The 18848-nt window shown below is 33.6% G+C and overlaps 1 protein-coding gene across 6 annotated transcripts in view; it reads left to right on the forward strand.

Moving 5' to 3' along the window:
* LOC106666882 (latrophilin Cirl-like) overlaps nucleotides 1–16147 on the forward strand; it is an 82933-nt gene extending 66786 nt beyond the window's left edge. For 3 of the 6 annotated variants that reach the window (XM_014394388.2, XM_014394390.2, XM_014394389.2), the window contains 13 exons: nucleotides 1868–1974; nucleotides 2056–2412; nucleotides 2477–2745; nucleotides 2815–3142; nucleotides 3217–3586; nucleotides 5057–5282; nucleotides 6409–6574; nucleotides 6678–6892; nucleotides 6978–7081; nucleotides 8504–8672; nucleotides 9978–10199; nucleotides 10634–10813; nucleotides 15188–16147. In XM_014394388.2, the coding sequence (XP_014249874.1) occupies nucleotides 1868–1974; nucleotides 2056–2412; nucleotides 2477–2745; nucleotides 2815–3142; nucleotides 3217–3586; nucleotides 5057–5282; nucleotides 6409–6574; nucleotides 6678–6892; nucleotides 6978–7081; nucleotides 8504–8672; nucleotides 9978–10199; nucleotides 10634–10813; nucleotides 15188–15826 (3352 nt within the window). In that variant the 3' untranslated portion in view covers nucleotides 15827–16147. Of the gene's footprint in view, nucleotides 1–1867; nucleotides 1975–2055; nucleotides 2413–2476; nucleotides 2746–2814; nucleotides 3143–3216; nucleotides 3587–5056; nucleotides 5283–6408; nucleotides 6575–6677; nucleotides 6893–6977; nucleotides 7082–8503; nucleotides 8673–9977; nucleotides 10258–10633; nucleotides 10814–15187 lie in introns of those variants that run through there. The other 3 variants (XM_014394392.2, XM_014394394.2, XM_014394391.2) reach the window with 3 other exon arrangements.
* Nucleotides 16148–18848: the final 2701 nt, after the last annotated feature.

Here is an 18848-nt window from a genome sequence, read left to right on the forward strand (position 1 = left end):
AAACAACCCTCGCCAAGACTAGCAAACTCACTGCCACAGTTACAGAGGGCTAAACTAAGAGGAGTGATAGGACTGATATCTGAGAAAACATCTACACATGAGCTTATTCAATGATGATCCTGTTTGATTGTTATGCAATGATGAGGAAGAAACAGCCATCCTTATCTTCTTCGAATGTGAAGCAACCACTCATGGAGATACGAAAAACCTTGGACCAAAGAAAACTCAGGGAAAGGAATTGTAGCAATGACAGTCAATAACCTAGTACCCCTTAAAAGAAGGATTGAATTGACAGATTGTCTAAGGAACTAAGAAAGTACAATAAGCCCAGAATGCTGCAATGCTTGGGGGACATAACCCCCCCCACTTCCTAGTCACCTTTCTTCATCATATGTTTGATGTCTCTTCTGGCTTTCATGCAGAATCTACACATACCATGTTGGATTGTACCAATTTTCTATAAATGCCCACACAGCCCACAGTAACAATCCTGTTAGAACTCTCAGTTTTATCCTGCTTCCTTTGATGCATTGTGTTCCTTTTTTTCCTTCCGACACTCGCTAGGAGCTTGGATTGATTGTGCCTAATGAGTGAATTCCCTTGTAAGGTCGTCCGCTCTTTCATTTCCCTCTACAACTGCATATCCTTGGACCCAACAGAGTGTAACTTTATTTTGCATAATTTAATTAATTTAGATTTTCAATTCAGCACATCTTTGAGTAATGATGTTTGATGGCTGCTTGGCTATCTAACAAGATATTTTTATACCTTTTGTTCAAATTGAACTGAGTTCATCTCTCAATCGCATCGATTTCAGCCTGGAAAATACTGGTGTACTTTGCCTTGTTCTCTGAGTTTTTGGTTCGTTTGAACATTCCTGTCTCCTTTACTTTGTTGCTCCATCAGTGTACTTGCAGATGGTGCTGTTCTCAACACAGAGGCTTTTCCCTTTTTAACCATCCTTTTTTGCTGTTTATTTATCTCTATAAGTAGGTTTTCTGAATGCCAAATTGTATGAGGACTGACTTCGCCATAAATATAAAAATAACCATAAATATAAAAAATGAATTTGGGGTCTAAATAAAAGATTTTCTTGTTCTAACAAGACGACCCAAAACGTACAGCCAGAATAAACAAAGAATGGCTCAATTACCTTTTACTCACCACAATCACCTGGTGTATACCCAATTGAAAATATATGGGCCATGATGGAGAGAAAAATCCAAAAAAATTTCTGCAAAAAATGAGCTTTAGGATTACGCTTAGGAAAACTCCCTGTTTTACTCATTTTTAGTTTACTGCTTGTTTGATTTATCCAGACACAGTTTCATTTATATGATGATATTGTCTGTAATAAAAGGTTTGACCAATTTATAGGAGACATATAAAATTGGGTCTAAGTTAACTTTTTTTAGTATTGTTTAATTTTGTTTAATTACACTTTTTGCTATGTTCAAACAAAAGCATTTTGTGTGTGCTTCAAAAAATTTGATAAGTACTCTTGAACTCGCAGAAGGCCTTGCTTCATATTTGGGATACATGACACTTCAAACTATCAATAAATCATGTCCATGAAGCAGCATACAAAGGTAGAACGGCTAGAGGGAAAAAACTTTTATAAGTAATAAAAACAGGATAAAAGGCACACCATTAAAATTTAATGCTCAATTATATTTTAGTGTGATATATGCTATTATTAATATATTTGGAGATGTTAATTATAGCGCAGAGTATAAATTTAATGAAAACATTCATGTAATGTTTGTTCAAGCATGGGATTGATTTTCATAGTTTATCTTTTTATAGATAAAAGTAAACATTTTAAATTTTTTGTCCTTGAATACTATTTAAATATTATTTATTTTAGATGTAGTCAACAACAGAACTGTAGTATACAGGCTAGTACATCACTTTTTGGTGAGCCTTGTGCTGGAACACTTAAGTACTTAGAAGCACATTACCAGTGCATACCACGTAAGTATTACATTAAGTCAGACCATTAGAAATGAAGTTATTAATATTTATCCTAAAATTTATGTTTTTGTCTTATTTTAGCCACGTTAACAACCACAACAATTCGACCTAGTCCACCTTGGCTTATTACTTCCCAACCCAGTGTATGGAGCACTGCAAAGGCTGTGACCCTTCGACCACCTGTGCCCACACCTCCACCACCTACATCAAATCTACCTTCTACATCGTCTACGACTAGTAGTGTGAGTACTACAAATTCCACGACGACAGAAGCGAATGTGTTGTCCGGTTCTACGACCACGTTGAGTACAACTGTTTCAACAACTTCAAAACCTTTATTTCAATCCGAATTTCAAGAGAATCCAAGCTCTACGACACTAGCCCATCCCACTACGACAACTTTTGTACCGTCTAGCCCAGTGTCTTTACATTCGACAGGTGATAAAAGAGTTTGTAAATGAAATATTGTTGTAACTGTATACGAGCATTTGTTTTTTCCCAGGTGGGACAATTGATGAATCCCAAATGTGTGTTCCTGAATTGGCAAGGGGATTGAAGTGGAATTGGACAAAAGTAGGAGATGCAGAAGTGCAGCCTTGCCCTGGAGGTGCATCTGGATTAGCAAAATGGAAATGCGTCCAGGGACCTCCACCAAGACGACTGTTTCCTACTCCAGATTTAAGCGAATGTCGTTCTGTATGGCTCACTAGCCTTGATACTAGGATAACAGAAGGAGATTCAATAATTAATATTGCTAATGATCTATCACAGGTGAATAAAAAAAAATTAACATTGACATTATCGTGAGTAATATTTACACATTATTTACCCATCAATTAGGTTACCGACAGTAAAACTTTATATGGAGGAGACATGATGACTACTACATTAATTATGAGAAGGATGGCACAAAAGATGGCCAATGACATTAGCACCTTCCCAGACCCTCGTCAGAGAGAAGCAATAGTGACAGAATTGTTGCTCGGAGTAGTTAAAACTGGGAGTAATCTTCTTGACCCGGCCCAGCTTCCGTCTTGGCGGGATTTGACATACAAAGACCAAATGAGTGTGGCGACGTCGCTCATATTTGGCATAGAAGAAAATTCTTTTTTGTTGGCTGACACAGTTATTCGAGAGAAGACAGTGAAACATAAAGAAAAAAATATTTGTATGTATTTAAAAATGGATTTATGAAATTGATTTTAGTTTGTTTATCAAAATAAAAATTTCTTCTCATTTCAGTTTTGGCTGTGAAAGTTATTGAAATTCCCAATGTTATAACTGAAAATTTTAATAGTAGTAATTTTAATGAAGGAGAAAGTGGTGGTGATGGAGGCGAAAATTGGTTACGCCTTGAAAAAAGAGCTTTATTGGATAACACAGACAGTGATTTGCTTCGTTTAGTGTATGTCGCATTCGATCGCTTAGAGGAAATATTACAACCACTACCAATGGCCAACGTATCACGAATAGTAAATAGCAAAGTGATATCGGCGTCCTTGGGTAAAGGCAGGCACATACAATTGTCTCAACCAGTAACAATTTGCTTGAAACATATTCGTACAGAAAATGTTACTAACCCTACATGTGTGTTTTGGGATTACCTGATGAGGTATTTAATTTTCATTTATTTTGTAATTAGTATTTTTTAGTTAATGATCATGGATATTTGTATTTGACTATTCTGTATAGTACAGTGTTTTCTCAGTAATCTGAACTAATTATTGCAGCGGGAATTTGGATTACAGAGGGTGTTTAAAAAATTGCACACATATGTATACAAAAAATTGAACACAACTTTATTATTGCATACAAAAAAATCTATTAGAATATAATGAAAAGTGACAATTTTTCTTTTAAAAATGTTTTTCTTTTTTTAAATTTATTTAACATTTTCTTCGTTGTTTCTTCTCCTTTTTACGATTAGTTCCTTTTTTTTTAAGCAGAAGGTTTATTATACTTAACACAAGAAAAATATAGACTGATCTAACATTTCTTTTTTAGTATTGAAGGGAGGAGGAGTATTCACTGAACAAAAGAAATTCTCAAAAATTTGATTAGTCTAAACTGGAATAGGTCTTTTATATGACTCCCTCTCACATTCTCACTTACTTTCTCTCTCTCCTCTTACTCACTCTCCCTCTTTTTCTCATTCTCTTACTCTTACACTCACTCATTCTCATTTCTTTTTCTCTCACTCTCTCTCTCTCTCTCTCTCACACACACACACTCCCTCCCACTCTCGCTCTCGCTCTTATTCACACTATCGCTCACTAACTTATTCTCCCACTTACCACTCTCTCTATTAGCTTTCTCTCCCACACACTCACTTTCTCTCCAGTCTCTCACACAGTCACTACCTTTCAATCTCACACTCACTTTCTCTCACAGTCACCCACTTTTTTCTTAATAATTCACTCCATTCCTTTCTTTATCTCTTTTTTCTTTCTTTCTCTCTTTTTTCTTTCTTTCTTTCTCTCTTTTTTTCTTTCTTTCCCTTTCTCCCCCTCCAAAAAAAGTTTCATTTGTTTCCTTTAAAATTCTCACTTTTGAATTTTTTTTTCCAGTTTGAATTTCTAGAATGTGAGTACATTTCAGGTTAGGGAGAGAGCACTCACTATATTTGGATTGATTTTCATTGTTTGGATCTTTAAATAAATTAGGCAAAACATTTTAAAGAATTTCAAATGATATGTCATATGCATACTCTTATTATTGTCTTTTCATTTAGTTTATTTGTAGTCATTTTGAATGTGAAACAGTTTATACTATTATTTACTTTATTTGCTTTGCTCTTGAACCAGGGATTACATTATAAACATTTTACAAATGATATTGCAATTTAATTATCTTTTATATGTATCAATGTATTTTTTTTTTGTATATATCAAGGCTCACGGAATATTAACAATAAACAATTGCACATTAATTTACCCTCTTTGTAAATTGCATGAGTTATATTTTCAATACAGTGTTTGTAAACATATTTTTTTGTTTATCGATTTGCATTTAATTGAAATATAAAATGTTATCTCATATAAACCATTTTGTAGAATTTATTTTTTCTTTTCTATTGTTACAGTTCGTGGTCTGAAGAAGGATGTCAGGTCCAATTTACAAATTTGACCCACACAATATGCATTTGTGACCACTTGACAAATTTTGCCATATTAATGGACATCCAAGCAACCTACTTACCACCCATGCATCAAATGGCACTTCAAATAATAACATATGTCGGGTGTATAATATCTATTATATGCCTTGTTCTATCAATTATCACTTTTCAGCTATTCAGAGGATTAAAGGTGAGTTTGTTTGAATGTATTTATTTTTAATCAATGCAAAATTATTAGAGTAAACATTTAAATAAGTGTTTCTACTTCGTTACTAGTTAATCAACTTGTTAGTAACATCAACACTGATAAATACATCAGAACTCGTTTCTATTTCCAAATACAAATTTTGCGAGTTTTATTTAACACTCGCACTGCTGTCAGTAAAAAAAAAGAATGTGGGCTGCCAAGACACATCTGTTTAAACCCAAAATTTTTTTTTATCTGAAAAACTACAATAATAAGGTGTTTTTTGTTTTGTTTTATAATATTTATTTAGTATGTACATACGTAAATAAAATTTTTCATGCATACGTCCTGACATTATGAATGTCCTGCTCGTGACACTAATTTTTCATCTCAACCTTCTTTGTGTAAAAATTAATATATATTAAAAAAACTGGTTAAGATAACTAATAAGAATAGTTACGAATCTCTTACTCAACTTATGAATTCCAGTTCTTTGGTCGCCATTAAACATTACCACATACAAATTGCTTGCATTTATCACATCTAGTAAAATGTTTATTTTCGTTTCTAAGCAAAGACTTGGTGACTTTTTTAAAACATCTTAAAAACAGAGTTAACATCCATTTTGTTCACTTTCACACAGAAACTGAATACTGAAACGTGAGACTGTGAGGTAAACAGAAAAACCAGGACACTAAACAAAGGGAAGGGATTATAGGGGCTGAGCATTTTTCCAACCTGATTGAATAAAGTAACTTATAACAGTTATACTTGTGGGAAAAAAATTGTACTAGGTCATGGACTGCGATCAGTGAGTCTAAATCGACACAGGCATCTTTCTGTCTACAAAATGAGCAATAACACATTTCTGTTCAAAATTTTCAACGAAAATTACTGTACATTTAAGAAAGGCCTAAAAGAGGAATACATTGGAGAGTAGATTAAAAAAAATTAGACAACACAACCAAAAAAAAAAAGAAAAATAACACCTGTGCGAGTGTTAATGGCATCATTTTATTATTTGGCCCCAAAGCACACATTATAATAAACATTTGGTGTTATTAAATCACCGTAATCTTCACAGTTTTATTATTCCGCAATGCTAATTACATATCACTCGATTTTTCAGTCTGATCGGACAACAATCCATAAAAATCTCTGCATTTGCTTGCTCATAGCTGAAGTCCTATTTGTAGCTGGAGTTGGTAAAACCGACCAAGCTATTTTGTGCGGCATAATAGCTGGTCTTTTACACTTCTTCTTCTTGTGTGCATTTGCATGGATGTTTCTAGAAGGTAATGTAAAATTTGTCAATACATTTTAAATGTATTCGGTTATACAGATTAATATTTTAGACAGGATTTTTAATTAAGACATTTTTTATGTTATTTATTTTAGGTTTCCAGTTGTATGTTATGTTAATAGAAGTCTTTGAGGCAGAAAAATCCCGTTTGCGTTGGTATTATTTATTTGCCTATGGGGCTCCATTAGTAGTCGTAATTGTTTCTTGCCTTATCGACCCATTCAGTTATGGAACTGATCGATATTGTTGGTTACGTGCAGACAACTTCTTTATCTTCAGTTTTGTTGGACCTGTAATTGCTGTGATACTTGTGAGTGTTTTTCATTCTGCAACTTTTATAAATATTTCTTTATATACATATAAAGAATAATTTTTGTTTGTTTTAATTTCTACAGGCTAATCTAGTCTTTTTAACCATGGCCATTTACATGATGTGCCGACATTCAAATGCATCTATTGCCATGAAGAGCAAAGAGCATTCAAGACTGGCCAGTGCCAGGTAAGATAATCAATACTAACATTAATCTTTATAATCATTCACTTTACACAATTGTCAGGTTTTAGTTCAATTTAGAGTTTCAACCGAGATTCGGTCATATAATTGGTGATGTTGAAAATTTTAACGTTTAGCTATTTAAACTAACTTGCCATATTAATTTAAGCATATTGCGATCTTTTATTGGAATAAATTTTAACTTTTCATAAATTGTAACAACTTGTATAAAATGCAGACGAGATAGGTTTATATTTTATCATGCATCCAAACCATCAGCAAACTGGCGGTTGAGTTTGAGCGTTCCCACTTGCTACATACAACAACTTGGTTTCAGACAAAGTTTGTAACCGGTAACTGGGAAAAAGTCTGAGGATTCTGCAAACGTTGTCTGAGCTTTTCTTGTTCAAATCAGAAATTTCTTACTTATAACTACAGTCCAGATTTATATGCAGTAAAATTCCTCAAATATGCCGTATAATATCCACTAAAAAACCCTCAAGTATGCAATTAATTTGCACTAAAATTATTAAAATATACAGGATGAATGTCAAGAGCCATAATCCTACTAAAAATTGAATAATTTTTCTTTTTACTAGATACATTTTTTCGGTCTAGTACATACACATTCAATTTGAAATAAAACAAAAATTTCAGACCTATAAAAAATAATATCAGAAGGAGGACTGACCCTGAGGGGTCTTGTGTTTCAAATAAGGTCCCTATTAACTTCCACCAAACTTCTTCAGGAAAATTAATCTTTCAGGAAAGGCAATAAACAAATTAACCTAAAAATTACTGTCCTTAGCAGTGTGGGGACTGAGGCTATGTTCAAATAAATTTGAAATCAGTTATTAAAAAATTAATTATGTAAATTTGTAGACATCTTTAAGACATTTTGCGTTGATGATGACCATAAAATAGGTTTTGGATTTGAGCAGGATTACTCTTTTGTCAACTGCAACACATGGCCCTTCTAAGTCATTTCTCCATTACTCGCTTTAAAGGATCTAAAATGCCCTATAAATATCCAGAGTCTGAATTTCGGGAGACATCAAATAATCTTTCTGGGTTCCAATTAAGAAAGCGGGATACATGGTTGTTCGGCCTCCTTTATTTAAGGTCAAACCATACAGTACTATTTGACTTCAAATTCCAACGTATTTTCTGAAAAAAGATTTCCAAACAAGCATTCCAATGGAGTTAAGAATCCGTTACGGATCCAATTACGGATAGTTGACTAGTTTGTAATTGTGTGTTGAAACAAACGTAAAAATACATTTCGGCCAAACTTACAGTTTAGTACATTGTACGCCCTATTTTATTTTCCAACTTAATAAACCATATAAAAATAAACTGGCAAAGTAACTTTTTTTAAATTTTTATTTAACCCACATTTTATTTATTTATTGTATTGTATTTTCTAAGGGCTTGGCTAAGAGGAGCCATAATTCTCGTCTTCCTACTGGGGCTTACATGGTTGTTTGGCCTCCTTTATTTAAATGAAGAATCAGTGGTCATGGCCTATGTTTTTACTTGTTTAAATAGTACACAAGGCCTGTTCATATTTGTATTCCACTGCATCCAAAATGATAAGGTATGTATTTCATCTGCACCTTTTAAATTTAATGTAGTTATGGTTTTTAATGGCATTAATATAACATCACAGAGTAGCTGATTGTTTTTGCGTTTTTATTTTATTTATTTGTTTAATTTTTTTATTTTTTTTATATGCATTTCAATCTGTTACTGATATTTTTCACATTAGAACTACATTAATTTCTTCAACATTTTCGGGGCTGATTTTCAGCTCAGCTGCTATGTGACCACCAGGCTGATTNGTTTGGTGTTTTATGTGTTGGGTTCCAATGGGGCAAAAAAAAATTTTTTTTCTTTGATGACCTAATACTATCAATTTTGGTTGTTTTTATTTAATTTATTTGTTTAATTTTTTTTATATGCATTTCAATCTGTTACTGATATTTTTCACATTAGAACTAAATTAATTTCTTCAACATTTTCGGGGCTGATTTTCAGCTCAGCTGCTATGTGACCACCAGGCTGATTTATTTTGTATTATGCACTAACTCCAATTAAAGTAGTTGTATTTAATTGAAAATTTATTTGTCCCCTTCATTTTGTATTTTAAAACATAACCAAAAACAAAATAAATCTTAATATATTCTCAACATGACATACAACCGTGTTTTCATCTACACACACTTTGAGCCCTGAAGATGATCTCAATAAAGATCGAAACGTTGGCACAATAAAGAAAATGTTTTTCTAAACCTACATTACACAAGACCCCATCTCACGATCTCCAAATAATCATTAATTATCGATCATTAAATACTACACACTTTTTTATTACATTTTTAGCATCGTGGGCATTATCGAGATGATTAAGTTTGGAGGTTGGGATAAACTTAGCTCTGCTGTCAATTAAGTTATATTAAATTATTAATAGTCGTAATTATTATATTTTTTAAATGGTTCATAATATAATCATGCCAGTACGATTTGATCATTATTGTATAAAATTGATCAAAATTGGTGAAAATGTCTCCTTCAACCTAATCATTCAGATAAGTTGTGTATATTCATGAAATTTTGACAAGTTAAAATGGAAATAACTTTTTGATTCAAATCAGCTGGAACCACCAACTACATATTCATTAGATCTTAATATAAAAAAACTCAAATTATTTGAACAAGAAATGTTGTTTTGTAAGATCTAGTAGGACAGGTTGTGACAGACAAAAACATAGTTGATTAAATTGACATGTATATAAGTGCCATAGGTCAGCTATCCATTTAGTAAAATAAGTATAAAATTTGAAATGAATTTTCTTTCCGCCTGACAATTTTTCTTCGTGCTAATACAGTTTTCTTTTGTTAGGTTCAGAAGGAGTACAGAAAATTCTTTAGAAGACATGTTTGGCTTTCTAAGTGCTTAGGGTGCCAAGAAAGCGGAGGAGGTGTTAGTGGCAGCGGTGGGGAGAGCAAAGAACGGCGAACAAGCCTCTATACAGGATCTCACGGAAATGCTCAGAGTACTGAAAGTACATCAGCGTCTTCAACTGCAGCAGTGACAGGTCCTGCACCTCCACATGGAACCAGCGTGGGTAGTTCCGTACATAGATTGCCCATTGCCCCCATGCCCAGCCCCACACACCAAGGTATTAAATATCATCTCTCAATATCCCCCAAACTAACATGTGGGGCTGGGCATATATGATCATGTTTGATACATTACTTCTTATTTAGAGCTTAAATCTTAAAACCACTAACAAGTATTTTGTTCTCTCAGAATCTCATTTTTCAATGGCTTTTATCGAAATTTGTGTCACACATAGTCACAAAATAGCAAAACTTGTGGAATGGAGTAGCGTCTTTTTTTGAGCTTTGCACACAGAACAAATTTGCAATTTACAGAAATTATTGCAATCCTTTATATTTTATATATTAGGATATTTTAATATTTAGAATTTTTTCCTTATTATTATCTCCTTTTTCTATATGACTGTGAGGGAAAGTGGTATGGTGTGATTACAGCATTGTGGGCCGATGAGTGGTTGGCCAAGAGGTGTAACAAAGGAAAATGAAGTCGAAGTGTCCATTGCCACTTTACCTTATGTTACTAGACCTACTTCCCGACCCACAGGATTCCTACCTCTTAACATTCCAAAATCTGCTACTACATGGGGTCCACTGCATAAGCCTTTCATTTGGAAGGTGAGCACATTGCTTCTTAACTACTCACATGCATGTATTTTACACAGTACTTCGATTTTATACTAGTACTCTAAAACTGTTTATTTTTTCAATATTTTTTGCCATACTTTTGTGATGATTCTTTTAATCATAATATGAACAAATTTACCTTGCATTGCTTCAACACTTCCAAACAATATAACTTCTACCATTTTTATACTAACCTTCTTCCTAAAAAAAGTTTAAACAAATCATTAATTTCTTATTTATTGCATTTTTATTTATCTAATTTGTTAATAACTAAAATTTTTGATTTCCTTCCTATCCTTTGTTTCATATTACTGCTTTTAGTGTTTAGATTCAATTTGTTTCAAGGATATTTGAACCCCTTGTCAAGTTGAATGGTATTCTTTCCTCCTAGAATTTCGTCGCTTTTAAAATATAAAAAAATATTGTTAAATCGTCTGAAAGCATATGCAATTGTAGTTTTTAGTGAATTTAACATTGAAACACATCAGTGGACAAAGGGCATCAAATAATAATAAAAAAGTTTCATTGCTTGTGGATCATAAACACTGCTTTGCTTTAAATGTGCTTTCCTTTATTAATGCTATTTGTATTTATTTTAATTCCCACATTGAAAAAGCTATTAAAATTATTTACTATGAGGGTGTATCAAATATAAACAGAACTCATTGTTAAAAAAATTCTAACTTTATTTAATTAAGCTTACAAAATATATAATTGTTTCACATATTCTCCTGCCCTAGAAATCATTTTTCCCATCGGATTGGGAGTTTTCTTTTATTGCATCTTCATAAAAATTCTTCGGACATTCTCATAGTCTTTGGAGCACAAAAGCTTCCATTGCTTCATCGTCAAAATTCTAGGCTTCAAGTGCTTCTTTGAAGGATCCAAAAAGATGAAAGTCACAAGTGGACATATCTGGACTAGAGGGTGGATGTTCTAACATTTTCCATCCTGTTGCAATCCAATTTCTGCTTTGTGGCATTAGCCACATAAGGCCTGGTGTCACACAGAATAATGACACTTCTGGCCAATTAATTGTTTCTTTTTCCTTTTCCTTCGAAATGACAATTTCATTCAATAATTCATAATAATACTACACATTAATTATGTGTCAATCATGGAGTAAGTCAACATGAAAAGCTGCCTCAGTGTTGGCCTCGGTCACACTCGCCCTTAGGCAGCGATTGTGGCTCTCGTTCTATATTTTCACGCCCTCCAGAAAAGTGTTTGTGCCAAGCAAAGATATAGGTTATTGGCAGGGTGTTGTCCCCATACTGTGCCTTTAAACATCTCAAAATTTTGGTTAGATTCACCCTCCCCCCTGGCATAAACTTTTAATAATCTGTTGCTCCAACAGAGGCTTTTTTCTCACTCATGGTTTCTGTTTATACTAAAGAGACTTAGGAGAGTTGTGGTCAAAAATCACTCGGTATTTGATACACCCTCGTAATATAACAAACAAAAAAAAGGATTTGAAAATAAAATATTTTCATGTTTCTAAAACTTGAAATAGTGTGCCAAGTTAATCAACGATTCATTCCCAAGAAATTGATTAAATTGTCTGTCTTGATACTTGACTGCAATGAGACTGTTCTGTTTAGACTAAAGTTTATATTTTAACAAATAAATATTTTAATTAAAAGGAAGTATAGTCATGGACACAAGAAAAAAAAAAAGGACACTTGTATTGATTTGATTATTTTCTGTAATAACTAGGTATAAAGATTAATAGTCAACATAGTACAATAGTATATACTAGGCCACAACGGTTTAGGCGTTCACACGGCGCTCATCATTGTAAGGTAAAGGTCCCAGGTTCGAGCTCGACATACTTACAAATGGGCTTTTTTTTCCAAAAACACCCGCACCCCCCCAAGGGTTGATATAACCTTTGCTGTTGCGAACCCTCGCAAAAAAAATAAAAGTATATACATTATATAGAGTTTGAAATAAACAACAAAATAGAAGCGTCCGTTGTTTTTTATTTTATTTTTATTTATTTATTTATTTTTTGAGCGATAGTTCTTAATAATTTTAAACAACGTCTTAATAATTTTAAACAACGTACTCTCCCTTTTCAGTGTTACCATCCAGCTTTTATTGTAGATACAAATAATTTAATACAAATAAAAAACAAACATTGGTATAATTGTAGCTTTCAAATTTTTACTTCAAATTAGTCATTCATGAAATGCAGGTACGTTTGTCAGAGATTCAGACGATTTACAAATTTCATTCAAGAATTTGAATATGGTCTGCTGTATGATGAGCAATTTATGCTTTATAAGTGCCTCCTAAAAGACACCTAAGTCAATAAAAAAAAACTTCATACTTTGTCAGTAAATTATGTCCCTTAAATTAGTAAATTAATATAGTTTAACTTTAAAAATCAACAGTCAATTATTTTTCTTTCTTCCTTTTGTTTCCATTTTAATTTTGATCTGGAGGGTGAGAGGAAAATTCTATTTTTAAATGAAGGACTAAATTTTGAAAGGTTCCATGCCATTTTTTTGGGAACGGTTAGGGTTTTTTTTTGTTTTTTTTTTAATTGGGCCTTTATTGTGCAAAAATGGTAACAAATTGATTACTCAAAGTATTGTCCATTTCTAGCAGCACATGAATCCCGCACTGGTCTTTTGAATGAAAGAAAATTAATCTTTTTTTTCCATTCCTTGTAAGAATGAATATGCTGCTCAGACAGGCCATGAGTCATTGGCTGAAACAAGTGATAGTCTGAAGGATGGCTAGACAATACGGTGGGTGGGGTAGGATGTTCCATTTCAGTGTTAAAAAGTAGTTATTGACTGGCACTGCAACATGTCGTCAGGCATTGTCGTACCTATTCTCATATTCCGGCCATTTCTCCTTCAGTGTTAGGCTCAAACACATCAATCGTAAGTTGATATGTAGGAAATAAATGGTCTTTTCAACAATAGGCATTTATTACATCAAACGCATTTTGGTCCAATATAGACCATCTTCAATGACTTTTTTTTATATAAAGTGGTTTGACAGTTTTCTACATTCTTGTAAGTTCAGAAGTGGATGTCTGGACGACAATGGACTTGATGAGTAGTTGGCTATTTGGTATTTATATAATCATGGGATTGCTACTGACTATTCCATTCTTGACAGAAAACGCGCCAAGTCCACAGTCGTTTACATATCCACTTCTGGACTTATAAGAATGTAAACAACTGTCAAACCACTTCACAGTAAACAAAGTCTCTGAAGATGGTTTGTATTAGACCAAGACATTTATTTCCTACTCATCATCCTATTATGGAGTTCCACAAAATCAGGATGGACACCAACAAAACATCACTTGTAGCAATACCATGATTATATATTTATATTTTAGTTTGTTAATTGATTATGGATACCAGGAACTGGAGGAGTTCCCCCTGAGCACTGCAGCTTTACAGCTTATTGTACTCCATCCAGGTTCCATTTTAGGAGTTCCTGACAACACGTGTGTAAATTGAGCACTCGGTGTTCTTCTGTCAAAGGAATCATTTTGGAATCGTCTGAGACCTGATTCCCCTCGACCTTCCATTGTTGCGTGATGTGCCAACTTAAATTATACCACTTCTCCCCTTATGCATCAGAAAAATCCAGAGGCGGCTGTGGATATCGAACCTGCTACTGGTGGGATCTTGACCACTCGACTACTGCAGTCCCGATCACTGTGATGGTTTAATTCAGTTTTAGCAGCTCATAATATACTTCATCTAACAGAACTAATTACACATGATGTGTGAATATTTGTCTTCATCATGGGCTTAATCCACGATTTCTTCTGTTTTGGCCACTTTGGAGCAGCTGTTGTTTTCGCAAGTGAAAAATCTTTTCATGCCTCTTGGCTTTGATTTGTATGGCACCCGATCTCTTTGTTTTTCCGGTGGCTTTAAAGTATAATAAAATTGCTTGTTTTGAGTCAGTTACAAAAATTCTGCAAGTTCTTCTTGCATTTGATATGAATCATCATATAATAATGCCTCAAATTCCTCATCTTCAGTTTCTGGCTTTCCTCCATGTCAAAATCACTACTTTTGTACTGTCTAATTTGAAATCAATGAAGCATGGTCCCCACCTTCAGCTGATTTATGGAGCATATTTGGAGTCCAAAAATGTATGTTGTTTACACTTGACAAAATGAGACATACTGAAAACTAAAGCCTAATGATGTCATTTTGTCATGAAGAAGGTTAAGTTGTGGTCCAATGCAATTTAATATCGCCCTTTCTAGTATTTAAATTTTTTTGAAAGTTGTACCCCCAATATTTGCACTCATACAGTTTTTTATTTGGTTGCAACAGAATAGTAACGTATGATAATGTTTGTATTCTCTTTTTTTTTTTACAGAACATTTCTTTTAAGTCCTTTAGTCGAGATTCTGGTCATGGCGGTTCTGAACAAGAAGATTCTCCCAAGGCTCATACAACTGTTTTGACTAGTAATTCACTGTTACGCCACAAAGAAAGGCCAAGTTACATGACTGCTGCTTACTCTCATTCTCATCTTCAACCACAGTTGCAGCATGTACAGGCAGCAACAATGCAGCATCGTAACAAACGACCGAATGGTACCTCACGCGCTACAAGCCCTTGGAACCACACTTACACTGAAATACGAGAGAGGGAGCAGAGAGTCCATGATGATGACCCAGTGTATGAGGAGATAGAAAGGGAGCGTGCTGAAATTCAAGTGAGCGATATGAGCGATGAAGATGGCCGAAGACAGAGCGATATGAGTCGACAATCTTCAAGAAGCTACGGGGATCATCGGCCGTTGATTCCCTATAGCCCAGCTGCCGACAGAAATTTTCACACTGCGTTCGACGCCGCTTTTAAACAGCGTCTAAAGGAGCAAGCTCAAAACAGAGCGAATGCACAACAAGGTACTGTAGCAGTGTTAGACGGTGAAACAGTGGTGTGTCACTTGCAACCGGAATATACAACAAGGACTATGTTACAGCAACATCAACCTTATAGCGAATGTTAATGTAAAAACTTTTAGAAAAAAAATCAATCCGCCTTAACTTAAAATTATTATAAAGCTCATGTTGGAATCTCATTTCACTGTGTTTATATTGTAAATATATTTCAGCTTTGTAAAATAATAAATGACACCTGTCATGTGAAGACTTATCCAGTGTAAAAAAAAAATTTCTGTGACTTTTTATATAATTCTATTTGCTAAGAATAAATATGAAATGTAAATTAATAAATAATGCTCCTGTGATGATGCAATCATAGCTGTTAAATATAAAGCATCACTACCTTAAGACTGTTGTATAATAAAATTATCCAAGAAGAATATTAATTTGCACATTTATTGTAAAAATTAATTTAAATTATTCCAAAGAAAAACACATAAACGTCAACTAGAGTTTTATAGTTTATTTTACATGTTTATGTGTTTTAATTTAATCCTTGTTTTAAAATCCTTGACTGAAAATAAACTGAAATGATTTCTTTTATTCTAAATTAATATATTTTACACCTTCAGAGAGTTGCAATTCGGTACAATATAAATTTTTCATTTTATTTAAATGAATTTATCAAATGATTTTTAGAATAGTCATGCCATCCCCTGATAAAAGGCACAAATTTTGACCGTGTTGTACAATTTTTGTGGACACACTCATGGAACATGTTCTCTTTTTGGCTCATTTTTTATTTCAAAACTGGCCACTATGTTACTTAAATATGAACTATGTTGTACATAGGCTTCTTTTTTTGTGTGTTTTTTACCAAATCTATTTCCAGGTGTATTGCAAACAAATCTTTTTTTTTTTTTTTTTTGCTTTTTAAGCAAAATAAAACTAACATAATAAGTTTAAGTGAGCTTTCAGTCATTAAAATTTAGCACGATGTTTCCTTAAAATGGAATACATGATGATGTTGGGATGTTTATTTAGATGTAATTTATTTACTGTTGTGAAACAATACATATTTTCCCTTTTAACACTGTTTTAAAAACAAATAATAATCCTGCCCAAATTTTTATATGTCCAAATTTAATACTTATTTTGTACCAGACAGAGAGACTAAATTCCATATAGTGGGATATGTTTCGGGACATGGTGCAGTTACAGAAGAAATAAAATCTAGGAAAGAAAAAATATTTTAGAAAGCTTAGTAAGTAGTGTAATTCCTCTCATATTGGAGGGCTAAACATCCAATTACCCATTGTGTCGTGGATGAGGGGTCAAACCGCTTTAGAATACATATTCATGCCATTATCTATTAAAAGCCATGGGCCATGCCAGGATTCAAACCCTGGACTGCTAGCGTGGAGTAAACAAGTCGTACCTCTCGGCCACTGCAGTACCTCATGTGCTTGATCACATAGATAATTTGTTTTTAGAGATATAATTCAATTGATATTGCAACTATTCAAAGCTGTTTAGAAATTGATAAATATAAGTTTGTAGTTTTTAAATTACTCAACTCGAAATTTATAGCTGTTAGACAAACTCTTGTTCCCTTGTCAATACTGATTAATATTACCTCAATAAGTCATTAAAGTACTATCGCAGAAACTAAACTTTACATAGGACATAGTAGAACTAGAATAATAGTAGTGGGGGGTACCCACAGACTCGAGAGGCATATGTACAAATAAGGAGCAGCAGAAAAGCCTGTGCAGGTATTGCCAGGAAGCAAGAAACAAATCTTTGGGATCTGATAAAAAGCCTAAAGTTGAACAAAGTGCTCTAAACAGTAATGGAAGTTGCACAATAGACAAATATTGGTCGCAGAAGGTAGTAAAATGGTCCTTTTGACCTAATTCTTAACTTAGTGGTTTGAAAAAAGCCGGTTAGGCAAAGGATTTGAAAGATACACATCTTTCTTTTCCCCGGATCACTGAAGACTTAGTCATCCTTTCTTCCACTGCAACCTAAAATATCTGTTGTAGAATCGAACCTTCTGTATTTTCATATCCAAGAAAGCACAACCTTTGAGGTTACTTAAGCACTTTTCAGGGTTTCTCTTTGCTAACTTCCCTTAGTGTCAGGGTCGCCTTAAAGAAGAGGCTGTACTTTTTTCCAGGCTATCATATTGAACATGTTCCAATGTCTGCTTTTTGCACAACTCTCAAGGCATATGTAGAAAAAACCCGAGTACTACTCCTGGGGAGCAAAAACCAAAGCAGGAAGAGGGACCTTTAATAAATCTTTGGGGTCTGATAAGCCTAAATCTAAATCTAACAACCAATATTGGTTGCGCAAGGTTGTAAAGAGGACTTTTAAAGTTAAACCTTCAAGTTGAGCTGAGAAAAATGGGTTTGCAAGTAGACTTTCAGCATTTGGTTCAGATCAACGGTGTGGTGAAGTCATACAGACAACATACTACTAAGCCTAATGCAAAAGGGAGGGGGGACATTATGCACTTTGAAAGTATAAATAGAAAGAAAATTAAACCAAATCTAAAGAGATACCATTACATAATTCTAGAGAGAAGTAACATAAATGAAATGGCTGCCAGCTTACAAAGTGAGAGCAAAGTTTAAATTTGTCAGACTCTTCCAAGTTGTCTAGAAACGCATCTTAAGAATAAAGGTTTAGTTTCAACAAGGGGTAGATACAAAGATTGACCATAGTACAGGGAGGTGTCGTAAAGAGGGCAAAATACACCCTAGCCCCTCGACTCAACTATTTTTCAAGATCAGCTCCATCCACTTTGGTGCAGTTGTTGATAAAGGTACATGAATTTACTTACACAGTCAGGCTACTATAAAGGCTATACAGGGTGTCCTTTTCAGATGGACAGACTGAATTTCTTTTCAGCTTTCGTGATTTGGTTTTTTTTTTTTTCAATTGAAAAACCAACTTATACCTATTTACTATTTTTTAGTCTAATTTAATCTTTACCCCCCCCTTTTTAATATTTGTTATCAGAATACTTCAGAGTTAGTACAACTTTGAAATGTTAAATTGGAGCATATATGTTTTTTTACCCCTGTTTTAAAGGATTTTTAACATTGAAAACAATGGCATAATCAGATTTTAAATTGGTTA

This window comes from Cimex lectularius, unplaced genomic scaffold (assembly GCF_000648675.2).
Source record: "Cimex lectularius strain Harlan isolate CLEC.00 unplaced genomic scaffold, Clec_2.1 scaffold115, whole genome shotgun sequence".
Classification (NCBI taxonomy): domain Eukaryota; kingdom Metazoa; phylum Arthropoda; class Insecta; order Hemiptera; family Cimicidae; genus Cimex; species Cimex lectularius.